This window comes from Convolutriloba macropyga, chromosome 6, assembly GCF_964194025.1.
Source record: "Convolutriloba macropyga chromosome 6, txConMacr16.3, whole genome shotgun sequence".
NCBI lineage: Eukaryota > Metazoa > Xenacoelomorpha > Acoela > Convolutidae > Convolutriloba > Convolutriloba macropyga.
In genome coordinates, this window is record NC_134473.1 from 54,488,706 (window position 1) to 54,502,460 (window position 13,755).

Consider the following 13,755-nt stretch of genomic DNA (forward strand, 5'->3'; position numbering starts at 1 on the left):
AAAAGTTGTCACAAGATGTGATATGATTTCAGGCGTGTTGAACTATGGCTAAGTTTGCATTTGTGTTAAACATTAGTGAGAGAAAAAAAGTGATACATTGTGATTTTGTGTCAATATTCTTTTGAGACTTGGAATTTGCGTTTGAATATAATGTATCGAAAATATTGATCATTTGAATAATAAGAAAACCAAATTTGTGTAAGTCTGTGCTCAAACTTTCTGGCTGTTGTCACATTGACCGCCTTGAGTATACTCAGAAAATCATTTTGCTTATTTGAATTAATAATGGATGATACCAGCGTTTAAGATAAATAAATCAGTTCAGTTTTTCTAGTTTTGTGTGTTGAATTTCGACTGTTTTTCTTTGTTTCCTTTTGTTTTGTCACTTCTTTTCTTAACAGGATTGCAAAGAATTGTAAATTAAGTCCATAAAATTAAAGACGATTCTTTGTTGAAAAATACGAACTTGGTAACCCATTAACAAAGAAATAATTTTCGAGATAAACGAATAACTGACGTTACGCAAGGAAATCAACCCAGACACATTCATCGATTTCAATGAACGTTTTATCGAAGATAAAACCAAATAAAGGAGAATAAGCGGTTAAAAAAGCGTAGTAAACCGATAAACGCAAAACATAAGGCAAAAATTTCGCAAAAACTGCGGGTCCGCAGAAAATTAAATGAGAAGGTCAAATATAGCTATCCGAACGTTCTGAGGGAAGTAACAGGTTGCTACGCTGTAGCAATTTTTCTACCCGCGCAGAAAAGGCAGAATTTGAGTACAAACTGTCATGGAAAAATTGTTCTTTTCCTGATAGCAGAACTTACAAAGAGGCGAACCTTGTGAATTAGTGTTCAAATCGGTGATAAAAAGTAGTCAGCTAGAACTTTGCTTGATTTAACAACAGGGCGAACTTTTTCACTTAATGCTGTTTTTAGTTTAACGGATCTGACAATTTGGTCCGAACCAGGATGTACTTCTATGACTTTGGCCAGTGGCCAGAGAACTCGAGGCGTGAAATCCTCTAAAACCCAAATAAGATCGTCTACCTTTAAATTGGGACAAGCTTTAGTCCATTTTTAACGTTTCTGCTGGTTTGGGAGATATTCTCTAAGAAATCTGTTCCAGAATTGTTTGGCCAAGTGTTGTGAAGTTCTCCAAGACTTTGAGATTGTAATCTTTCTCCCGGAAAAAGCACCAGTTGGAAGATTAACAGTGGGTCTGCCCAAAAGAAAATGGTTTGTTGTTAGGGGAAGTGGATCATTAATGTCACTCGAAGTATTTGTGAGGGGACGCGAGTTCATGTTAGATTCTATTTCGCAAGTGAACGTAGACAAAGTTTCATGTGATAGTGTTCTTGATCCAATGAACTTGTACAAAGACAATTTGAACACTTGAATTAACGTTTCCTAAGTACCACCAAAATTTGGTGCAAGAAGAGGATTAAACTTCCATTCAATTTCAATATCAAGAATATGGAGTTTTGAGGCAAATTCGTTTGACGCTTTTAGTGCTTCGATACCTTTCTTTAGTTCCGAACAAGAGCTGACAAAAGATTTCCCGTTGGCGGAAAGAAATTTTCTTGGCTTTCCGTGGCGACTAATGAATCTGCGGATGCAATTTATGGTTGAGACTGTAGACAGGAGCGTCTCCTCGTACTTACTTTGTAGATCTGGTTTTGTTGAGAGCTTTTTGTTTAATTGCTTTAACTGTTTTTCTGATAGCCATCTGTTGTTAGGTAACTTGGCGTTTTCCTTCCAAAGAAGGCCTATTTCGTAGTGACCATCAAAAAATTTTGTAGTCAAGTCAAGGATTTGCAGAGCCTTTTCATCATTTTTAGACATCGCCCTTTTTGATGAAGCTATACCGTAGTTCTCATTTTTCATCCACTGTTCTACTTTTGTGAAAAGTTCATTGTCTAGATGAGGATGAGAGTTGATTTGTTTTGAACACTGGATTCTGTTCGTCTGCTGTGACGCTAGTTTTACCTGCAAATGTCCATCCTAGAGGAGTTTCTACAGCCCAGGGCCAGATTGTCGATGCCGATGATTATTGAGACTTTATTGTCATCAACAGTAGGGAACGAAATGTGATTGAGATGTTCAAATCTCTTGCAAAGCGTGTTCAGCTCATAAGTGTTCACAGGGTTCATATTCAAATCGGGAATTGCCAAGACTTCTTTTACAAGGATTGGTGTCTTGTTAGACTGATAAGGTTTAATTTTTAAGGTTTAATTTTTGGAGAACAATCTATTTCTTTTGTAGTGTGGTAGCCACTAATAGGCATCTTGCCAAAAGTGTTCATATCAATACCTAGAATCAGAGCTGCGAATTGCAGGAGGAGGCTCTGGCAACTTCCGTTGTCGAGATAAGCATGACTCAAACGTTTTCTCCCCGTTAGACAGTTGAACTGGTAAGAATGCAACTTCCCCTGTGCCTTGCAATTGAACCGATTTAACTGTTGAATAGGGTCGTATTGCTTGATTTTTTGCAATGAAGTTTTCATGAAGCATTGTGTTGTGTGGTGCTTTTTGCCGCAGTCTGCAGGGCGGCAAATATTTTTTGATATGCATTGTTGTACATGATGACTACCAAAACAGTTGAAACATAATATTAATTTTTTCACTTGTTGTCGTCTCGAGTGGAGTCAGGTCTTGGAAATGAGAACATTTGTATGAATACTGATAGCTACCGTTTGTTTGGACAGACGACACCTTTCGCAGAGCTTGGTTAAAAGCTATTGGATGTGTTTGAGCATTGATCCTGGTGTGATCTGTTGGACGGACGATTCAATTGGTTTTGCTGATTCGATTGCTTCCAAAGGCTGCTAGAGGCCTTTGAATGAGTGGTTGGGGTTGAGCTGATGCCGAAGAAGTGGGTAAATCTCTGCAAGCCTTTGCAAAGATTAAAAGCCACTCCGAAAGCTCTTTCAGAGATGGTTGAAGTAAACTTCTTTCCAAAACGTGCTTATTCCATTCCAAGCGGACTGGTGTTGGAAGCTTGTTTAAGGCTTGGTTGATATTTTTAGTGGAATGTATGTCATGGTTGAATCCAATTTGCTGAAATGTGCTAATTTGAATTAATAAATTCATTTTGCTAATTTGAATTAATAATGGATGATACAAGCGTTTAAGATAAATAAAGCAGTTCTCAGTTTTTCTAGTTTTGTGTGTTCAATTTCGACTGTTTTTCTTTGATTCTTTTTGTTTTGTCACTTCTTCTCTTAACTATTGAAGGTCTGTTTAGGGCGAAGATCCATAATAGTGCATAGATGTTCTCTAATGATTTGGGCATCAATGATGTATTGATGACAGCTTCTTCCTAGTAGTCGCTTCTTCCTAGAAAATTTCCACCTGACCGCTAAAACTAACAACGATACCGCGCAGTTCCAAACAGCTCTAAAGACTACTCTGTGCAGAAATTAGGGCAAAATATGAGATTTGTTTTTTCTAATTAGTCCGTTCTTATTGCGTCATTAGTGTCAGATGTTATAGTCTTCAAATGAACTAAGTCAACAACGGTCTTTTGATCATATGAATCAGTGTGACGAAACAAACTTTTTGTTTGAAAAATTAAATAAAGCGGTTGCGGAAAAATATCACCAAAGCTGTTATCAGATGTCTAAATATAATTGTTTGACGTAACTTCTAAATGTAAAATGGCACTTTCACTTTTTATTTTCTTGGGTACAATAAAAAATTTTGTTTTTGAATCTGTAAAGTTTACTTGTCTTAGTATTGGCGTTTGATTTTATCAGTCCAATCAAGCCGAAAGCATTAATCAACAACAGGGGCTAATTTTTTTTAAAAATTATTTTCCATAGAGGGCCTCAATTATGTTACTGCTGCACTCGTGCTAATGATACTGTTTGGTTATTTTTGTGGTAGGCTAAGAGAACCTATGTGATTGCCAAAACTGGGATATAAGAGAAAACGAATCAGCAAAATTTCATCAGCAAAAAATCGTTGCTAAATTTGCATGAAACTAATCTAAAGGATAAATTCGGACAAGTTATGTTATGAAACACAATTACGAACGATGCATACTTTTGGCATCAGAACGAGCCCAAAAAATTCGAAAAAGATCTTAAGAAAGCAAACGTCTTCGCTTGATTTTTTTTACAACACATAATTGAATTTGCTTACCTGTTTGTTCTTATTAATTGCTCTTGACCGCAGTTCATAGCAATTATTGTAAACGTGTGTCTTTTTCATGCAAATTTTTCGCTTGACAATTTTGCGCTTTTCTAGAACATTCTTTGACTTCTCAGGTGACTTTTTCACGCTTTCGTTCTCCATTTTTGAGTGATCTCTAGTGCTCCGCAATTTCACCAACTCACTTAATTTTCCTATGCTGCAACCGATTTTATGTTAGCGAGTTGTGGCGCATTTGTTAGTGCGGTTAGCCATGGATCGAGAGGTCAGTGGATCGAATCCCGGTGGGGTCAACGTTTTTTTTGCACCCATAAAGAACAATTGGTCTAGACTAAAGACCATGAATTAAATTGCTTCTCGCCTGTCGTTCAAGAGCAATTCTTCCGACATTTGTCGGTTTATATTTATTTTTATTAAAAAAAACCATATGAAAACCCGTAATAATTTTGTAAACGAAAATTTTGTGAAATGCAGTCAAATCAATAGTTTCTCTTTCTAGGTGCGCGAAATGGTTGGGTGGCATCCGTTGTATACTTTTTAGTATAACTAAATTGATTTTTAATTAATAAGCTGATGCTTATTGCTGCATTCCGTTATTTGGGTCAAAAAAGGCAGGCAAACAAACTTCCTTAGAATTGAGCAGTATCATAGAACTGAAACATTATTTATGGTATCAGGTTTGTATTCGTTTTTGAAATTGTGCCTACTCCTAGCTTGCAGGAGTGTATCCGAAATGTTGTCGTTTCACGCGACGCTGCCACTTTGGCGTTGTTGAGTGAATCAGAAGCTCAAAGTTCTTGCTTGGTAACTCTAAAAAAATTGAATTCACACGGTAGGGCCTTGCTTTTTGTTAATCAAGTTACTAGTAAGTTTAATATGTTTTTACTGGCTCCCAGCTGTACTTTGGTTACTACCTGTGATTGACAATTGATTGAAGCTATCAAGTGTTGTTCGCGCAGATAATTGAGTTTTCACTTAGTGGAAAATGATAAAAGTTTATCTAGGCAATATGATTTTTTTCATAGTACTCGATTGTCACCCTATGCTAAATGTAAAGAAATTGAATTTGAACGAATATCTAGTTGACATGCTTCAGCGTCCCGTGGGATATGAAACTATCGCAACAGAACAAATTAATGCTTGCAACAGATTTTATTTTGAACCAATTTTAACTCGCTAGAAAAATTAATTTTGGCTATCTGACACGCAAAGATTTTTTTGGTTGTCTTGTCTTTTTGCTATCTGAAATTTCATCATTTCAAGCATAGCATTAGTGTTACTATATCGGTTTTTGTTACTATATCCAATTGTTTCTACTCTGTGCATTGGTGCACGTTTCTTAAGTTATATTTTTAAAAACTCGGAAAAGTATCCAATAGTTTATTAGCATCCTCATCTCCTAGTTCTTACCATTTTTTCCATTCTATTTTTCCATAGAATGATATTTGTTGAACTGAGCTCCGACGAAATATCTTATACAAGTTTTGGCTTTTATTCGTTGCTTTTAGTTGACATAATTGATTGAAAATTGCTGAGAAAATGGTCCGAGTTCTCTTAACAATATGCATTATTTGATTTTTTTAAAAGAATGATCAATCAGTACGAACGTTTAACTGATATCTTGTCGCGTCCTTTTGTTAACCATTGACAGCTGGGCATATTATTTGCCTTCTCCTGGTTTTTTTTATTTCATCGTTAAAAATTTTATTACAATCTGACGTCACGAGCACTTAAAATCGTCTTTTTGTACATTAATTTATGTATTTTCAACTCAATTGCGTGCGTGACGTTATTTTTCGCTCTAAGTGGAAGAGTTTTTTGTTGATTCGCGTGGTTAAGTTTTTGGTCACACGTGACTTACTTCACTCTCAAAAAAGATTTCATCACTCTGAAATTGACTTTTTTCAACTTAATTCAAGGAGATAAAGTCAACTGATTTTGTGTCACTCTAATTGAAGGTTGTTTGCACCTAATAGAAGCAGTAGTAAGTTATGCAGATTCTTAATCGGTGTAATATCTGAGCAATTAGTAAAAATAAGAGTACAGATTCTTAATCAAAATATATCTGAGTAATTAATGAAAAGAAGAGAAATTTCTTTTTCTGTCTATTTGTACGTTTTTGAGACTGCAGATTTACGATGCTATCGCGGCTATTTCTGGCAATCTGACAGGTATGTTATTTTTATATGCTCCTAAAGGCCCAATACTTATGAGCACAAAAAGTCTCAAGTAATCTTTAATTTCAAGTTTCTTGAGCTTCGCCATCCGTCAATTGCCTATGAAATTAATTAATTGCTCTCGAACGATGTTTGAAGCATTCTTAAAAAGCATTCTTCATCTCAGTTGAAACATGTGCCCGGACATTCTTTCTCTCTTGAGCGATTTTGGCTGACTTATCGACAACAAAAAACTGATAACACCTGCGTGTATTGAATCTGAGCAGCTCTCTTGGAGCTTTACTAAGCTCTAAATACATGGTTTAGCGAATCTGCTGAAGAAAGCTACTGGATGTTAGGTTTTCATTGTTGAAAGGGCTATCGCGAACCTCCCCTATCATGTTTTTTGAGAGATCTGTTGATCTTCGTGCGATGAGCGTCTTATTACGAGGTAAAGTTTCCTCATATTTATTGATTCACCCGTGATTTATTGTGAAATTCGGAAACAATTGTTCTTTGATGACTGATTTGACGATTAGCCAGTTATTGATGGCAAACTGTTAATGTGGATGCTATTAATCTGAATTCGTTTATTGAACTGTTATTGTTTACAGACCAAGTATGCTCAGCATTAAATCTGATTAATTGACTGCTGAAGTTCAATTATGTGTCCGATGCCGGAATTGACTCCTGAACTTACAGAACAAGAACTATCAAATTGGCGCTAATATTAGACGTGTATACTTCTGTACTCTGGTCGTGAACAATTTAAAAAAAACTGACGGAACAATGAAATCGTTTCTGCAAAGGTTCAGCAAGTTCTCAGCTGCTTCAAATGAGTGGGCTTCTCTTGTTAACAAACGAATGCTGTCGGCAGCTGCTGCCCCTCAAGTGAAACAGGCTAAACGTTAGTTGAGATTTACTGTCCGTCAGAATTGCACGCTTGTTCAATTCCTATTTATACAAAAAAGATCATTCCTGTTATTTTTGATTCAGCTGTCACCAAACTTATCAAAATTTAACCAAAACGTTGCTACATAAAAACTATCAAAAATTTGGATTTCTGTATTATTTATGCTTTTACGCAGGAAATGATCGCGCAAACTCGGCGCAAGTATCAAGTCAAATTCTGCATATCCGACCAATTGGGTTTGGCTTCAATCCAGACACTGCCCAGGACAACAAGTTCAGCAGGAGTATGGAAGACACTTACAACTGGAAGGAGCTGCAGGCCAAAGTGCTCCAAGAGTCGGATATCTTCGTCAATGCACTCTCCTCCAAGGGTGAGAAAATTTGAACATAAAAATTCATACAAGGTCTGTAACATGTTTGAAATGGTAATGCTTCTTTTTAATGTAGTCGGTATTGAGCAGTTTAAAAAGATCTTTGCATCGAGCAATTTCAACAATCGGTTTTTTGATTAAAAATTATAACTTTTATTATTGTTTGTTGCTTTAAAAATTGTGTAATGCGCATCTTAGGTTTTCTTGCCATTTGAAATAAGAGCAAAGACGTAAGTTTTGTTCGAAACTTTAGAATATTAGTTATCGCTAGCAATTTGGATTGAGTTCAAGCTCTTTTGCTATGTCTATAATAGCTGAATTGTGGAGTGGTGTTTTGTGTAGGAGTGAGAGTATTAGCCGGCAGTGGAGTAAAAGAGACTCCTGATGCTGTCTTCCCTAACAACTGGTTCTCATCCCACTCCTCGGAGGAACAGCTGCAAGGCGGCAGTAGCAGGTTAACACACAATTTACTGTATCAAACAAATTCTATTCCAAAAGTTGAATTTGAAAAGCACTAGATGAGTGCGCTGGATCGCACTTTCCGTTAATGTTAACGTTATTTCTGAAATACGGCTTTGAGTAAATTTAACATTTTTAACAGTTTTTTCAGCGGATCAAAAACCAAACTTTCAAAGAAATCTCGAAGCGCCGGTTTTGTTAAACGCAAAGCTTTTTTCGGACCATAGACAAAATGGGTGCAAGTCTGTTTGATTTAGATTCATCCTGTACCCAATGACATCACCCTCCAGGCAGATTGAAAAGAGGCCAGAGATCATCCGCCTTATTGTGGACCACCTGCATCTCAGACATAGTGAACTCATCGACCTCTCACACTTCGAAAGACAGGGCAAATTCCTCGAAGGTAGGGTATTTGTGATTAAATGAACTGAACGTTTTCCCAACTTGTATTGTTCTCTAGCCCTTATTCGCAATAAGAGCGCATACAGTCCGTGGAGCAGCATTCGGTACGTAAATATCAAATTGAAAACTACTGATTGCCTTAACACCATAGAGCTGTTAATTAAATACTGGAATATCTTAATTTTTGACGATATTTTTAGTTTTGCTTTTAGGTTATTCGATAGGTTATTCATTGCTCTCGAACGAAGTTCGAAGCAATTATTGTAAACGTGTTGCACGTGTAAAATTTGCGCTTGACCGTTTTAACTTTTCGAGTTAATTTTACGCCCTTGACTATGGTTTTCGTAATGTAAATTTTCTCTCATTAATAGCCGCCCTCATCTTCTCAGCCGGCTATTATTGCGCTCGTATTTTTTTTTTACTTCGTCAAACTTTTTTCGCTTTACCATTTTGCCGCTTTTTCGACATTTTGCGTGAAATCTTTTTGACTTCTCTAGGCTAGTTTCTCTCTTCTCTCATTCTGCTAAAAGTGAATTTGAACATCAGTTGCTAAGCAAAGCAATTCAAAATGAACGGAGTCGGTATAAAAAATTGAAGTCAGAAATAGAAACGGGATAAACCCATAAAGCCCAATTTTAGATGCCCGCTATTTGAACGTCGTTACTATAAGTCTTAGTTACCACCTCTAATGCTTATTGGTGTTGATAGTAGCCCCTGTAGCCTCTCTCTAAGAAACAGAAGTATGTTCAACTACGAAATGCCATCAAAATAAATCGGGCTTAAAAAATATTTTTGTCTAAAAATCTTTTTTTTTCAATATATTCTATTCGTTCAATCCCAATCATGCTTATTGGAATCAACGGCGGCTATTTTCTGGCAATCTGCCGGGTATGTTTTAAGCGTGCCAGCAGCTGAACTCAAATGGCGGCAGTTAACTACTGAAAGTCAAATGAAAAGTGCATCAAAATTGGTGTATTTTTTCGATTTAATTTTCATTAGTAGTTTTAGTGGTATATAATACCCTTTAATGACGTCATTTGAAGCCCCTGAGTGATTTTAGTTAAGCACCCCCTCCTCCCAACTGAGCCAGGTTGCAATAGGTTCCCGCTCCCGCTGGTCGTTGAGAGCAATTCTCCCGACGTTAGTCGGTTATGTTAACTAATTGCTCAGCCACTGGTTTTCAAATACTCTGAAACGATGTCTGCAGATAGTAGTCATATTTGTTTGTGTGCAAGTTTTTACTTCACTGATTTAATTTCCTAATTGACTTTGTTGCCCTTTCTTGAGTTTTGCAGGATCCTTAATACTCTCTCTCTCTCTCTCTCAATATATATACATTAGAATATAGCTCTGGGAAACCAACGGCAACTATAGCTCAGAGCCGACGGTGCTAGTGCGCAAGGCTGAGCTGGAAATGCCGAAGGGATCTCAAAACTATTCTGAAATATTTAGACCCCAATGTTGTTCTTTCCCGAGGGATATGATGAGTGTTGAAAAATTGAGTAAAAATATGATGCTAAAAAAGAAAAAATCCGATTTAATTTTTGTGTGCAATTGCATCTCCATGCTTGTTGAAGTAGTCTTCATGAGAACTAGTTTTACGAAAATGAGCAAATTATAAGAATGAGCAATTTATTAAGATGTGATTGGTCTTCCAAGAATTATTCCAAAAAGCTTGACTGAAGGCGTCTTAATTTTCCAAACATTTTCCTCAGTGTTTTGCTCAATTTACCACAGTAGCTTACATTTTTGAACAAATGTGAACATAATGAGAGATAAAATTCTGAAATTTATAATCTTGTTGAGCTAATTTTGTGCTTCTAGATCAAAAATGTGGCAAAAATTTTTTATTTTGTTTCATACTGATATAATGATCTATAATAAGCTCTTAACAACATCATTTGAAGTCGGTTAGTGCTTTATTGCTTCAGGTCCCCTGGTGAAGCTCACTACGGTAACAGCTCTGTGTTGGAGCAAAACCATTGTTTTCTCTCTTAGATTTTAGGTAGCAAAAGTTAAACTTTGGTTGCTTTGTTTTTTTTTAATTTTCAGAGGTATTTGGTGTTTTTGACCTGTATGCGCTAAATACACTCAGGTGGTTTCACCTGAACATTGTTGCCTTTTTGTTTACCGAGAACATTCATTGATGTTCTTTTCTTACTGATCACTCTATTAAGAATTTTTATTTGTTTGAGGAAAGAAGGTTTGTGTCCTTCCATCATGTAAGGCTATTTGGCACACAGTCATTTGTTTAATTATGGTGGCTAATAGGTCTCAAACAAAATTTGCTACTTTTAGTTTATGCAGTTTTTCAGCTGACCGATTTATCGTTGAGTGAATTCTTACGTTGACCTCTTGAATGTTGCCCCATATTTTTTCAGAATTTTGAAGGGGGCGATTGACACACTTTGACCACAAAGAAGCTATCTTAATCCTGAGCAAGAATTTCTGCGTTTGAAACACTCCTAATAAATTCGAGTTTTTTATGGCTGCGTCTTGATTTTTAGCGGAAATGTTAGCCATTGTCGAAAAATAAAACAATATGAAATCAAAATAATTCACTATGAAAATGACTCTCCGGAAAAATTCTAACGATTGAATGTCTTTTTGTGAGATTGTGAACAAAGATTATCTGTTGCGCGTTGGGCTCCATTCGCTTTTTAACTTGTCGTTTTTGCTTTGTTGTCGCTGATGTCGAATCTGCTGGACGTTATCGATCTTAGAACGCTGGATTGCTAACTGCTATTTGTCGTCCATAACACTAATGTGTTTGCTGAATTTCACTACAAAATAAAAATTTCGTCCAATAGCTCAATATTTTGTGATAATTTATAGCCATACTCTTCTAGAAAAAGTTATACCTAGGAATTAAACTAATGTTATTCTTTAGGAACTGGGGCCTGTTGTTTCGATAGAATTAACAAAATCCTCTACGTCAACTTGTCCACCAGAGCGCACGTCGAAGTTGCACATGCTCTTGCCAAGTTGATCAATTACGATTTGGTCACATTTCGCTCTTTTGACGAAGAGGACTTTCCAATATATCACACAAATGTCATGATGTCAGTTGGTACCTCATTCTGCATCCTCTGCGAGGAATCCATCAAGGATCCAATGCAGTTAAAACATGTGAAAGAAACTTTGGAGAGTTGTGGCAAAACCATAATTCCCATCACGTTTCCCCAAATGAGGAAATACTGTGGAAACACTCTGGAAATGGCCTTCGGCGATGATAGTGGAAGGACGTTTCTGGCTACTAGTGTGACCGCCTTCCGCGACTTCAGAGAAGATCAGAAGTCGGAGATTCTGAAACACGTGGACGAGATCCTGCCGATTAATGTGACCACAATTGAGACAGTGGGTGGTGGATCTGTGAGGTGTATGATTGGGGAACTGTATCAGTAGTTCAAATGATGAGATCATAGAAATATTTCCCACCGCTTTGAGATCTTTAGCAGGTCGTTCCCAATCGGATCTGTTTCGCCTTTCGCTCCACCAACGTGACTAAGACTTTCACCTTATAGGCCCCCTTATTAGTTGGGCTCTAGTGTACGGACCTCGCCTTGATATAGAGAGCGTTATTACTCGGATTTTAACGTCAATATAAGATAAGCGGGGCTTCATTTTTTTCGAGGTTGGTGCTGTCCTAGGAAATACCCTAATTTTGATTCATCGTTTGTAAATTATTTTTTTTTCGATAATACCGCGAGAAAAGGAAACAGCTCCGATTGCACATGCTTGCTTAATAGAGGGTTATATCTTTAGTTACAAAGCTTGAAGCAAAAGAAGTTGTAACAAGTTACCATGAATTTGAATGTTTCTAACATGCCATATTTGAATGTAGACCAAACTTCCCATCATGCATGCACGATCTATCTGCATTTTCATTGGAATAAAGAAAGCTGAGTAAAGCAAGCGATAGCATCTTAACTATTCCGAGTGTTGATTATTATTGCAGAACATTTTTGCTTGAAAAATCTGTTGTGCTCAGTATAGATGGGATTTTTGTGCTTTGTCAAAACTGCCCTAAAGGGCATGCCCCAAAATGGCGTCATTGATAAGGGCACTTTTATTGATAAAATGAGTGCCCTGCTGAAAGAGAAAGTGGTGCTGGGCCACGTTGACTGAGCTAACATGGTTCCGACTACTTTCATTGAGCCCTCTAGTGAATATGTTTTAATTTTGATAATGTACATCAGCGTTTTTCTCCGCTCAAAATTTTTTCATAGAAATTTCTCTCTAAATTTTAAGACACCGTGTCGAATTGAAGAACGCTGAATTTTGGAAAACTTTATTTTCTGCTATTTGCAATAAATGTGGGTTACAAATGTTTTAAATTTATCTTAAACTGGTTGGTTTTGGAATTTTAAATGAGTCAGGGAGAATGGAATTATGTATTTGATTTGTTTTGAAAACCAGAAAGACGCAGTAGCAAAACGTAGATGATCTATGTATTGAGAAGAAAAGAATACTTTGAAAGCAATTGAATAGAAGAGTCAATAAGAATGATTTTTAACGCCGCCACCACAGAGATGTGTAATTAATCCAAAATCATTTCGTTGTAAATTTTAAGCTGCTCAATGTAGTTTTTTTAAATAGTTATTTCTATTAAACCTGCTTTTTGTTACAACGAAATGGGCAATGACCGTGGTGAAAATCATCACTGGTTACCAGTTGTTTCATTACAGTTGTGTTACCAAAAGTGGCATGTCATCCAATCTTTCTTAATATGGTTTATTTTAAATCGCAATATTATTTGGGGTTATGAACTTTATGCTGGGGTGGTATTTTATATTCAGACAATTTTGGCGGTGCTTTTTTGTGTATTAACATGCAGAGCAGGTATAACTTTCGCAGTGGAAACGTAATTTGAAGTTGAGGGCAATTAATGACTCGTGTGTTATTATTATTTGAGATTTTACTTACGATATCGAACGAAGTTGGTGGGACCGGACAAAATTAAGGGCTCTACTCTAACTGGTAAAGCGAGTCAGAAGATATGCAAGATTTTGTCAAATTTCTGATTCTGACAGAGTAATTGAGACTTTCTGTTTTCTAAATTTTGACTGTTCACGCTTCGTATATGCTTAGAATATACGTATTTTATACCCTAACGTTTCATCCACGGAGCAATGTGTCCGACGTCATTCGGTGTGTTCTTATTTTAATTCGCTAATTACTTTCAAAACAAAATTATCAAAATTTGTATTCCACTTTTTTTAAGGAAGGAACTGTAGAGAAAACCATTTTAAAGGCTTCTGAGCACTGAGTTGTATAAACTTTTTTCTATACTCTGGT

At 36.5% G+C, this 13,755-nt stretch overlaps 1 protein-coding gene across 1 annotated transcript; it reads left to right on the top strand.

Moving 5' to 3' along the window:
• The first annotated feature begins 6,896 nt into the window (after positions 1–6,896).
• On the top strand, positions 6,897–12,859 carry LOC142341771 (uncharacterized). Its single transcript, XM_075392991.1, has 5 exons — positions 6,897–7,220; positions 7,402–7,596; positions 7,939–8,050; positions 8,313–8,458; positions 11,348–12,859. Exons 1-5 carry the CDS (start codon positions 7,103–7,105, stop codon positions 11,860–11,862), a joined length of 1,086 nt encoding a protein of 361 aa, XP_075249106.1. The 5' UTR covers positions 6,897–7,102; the 3' UTR covers positions 11,863–12,859.
• Positions 12,860–13,755: the final 896 nt, after the last annotated feature.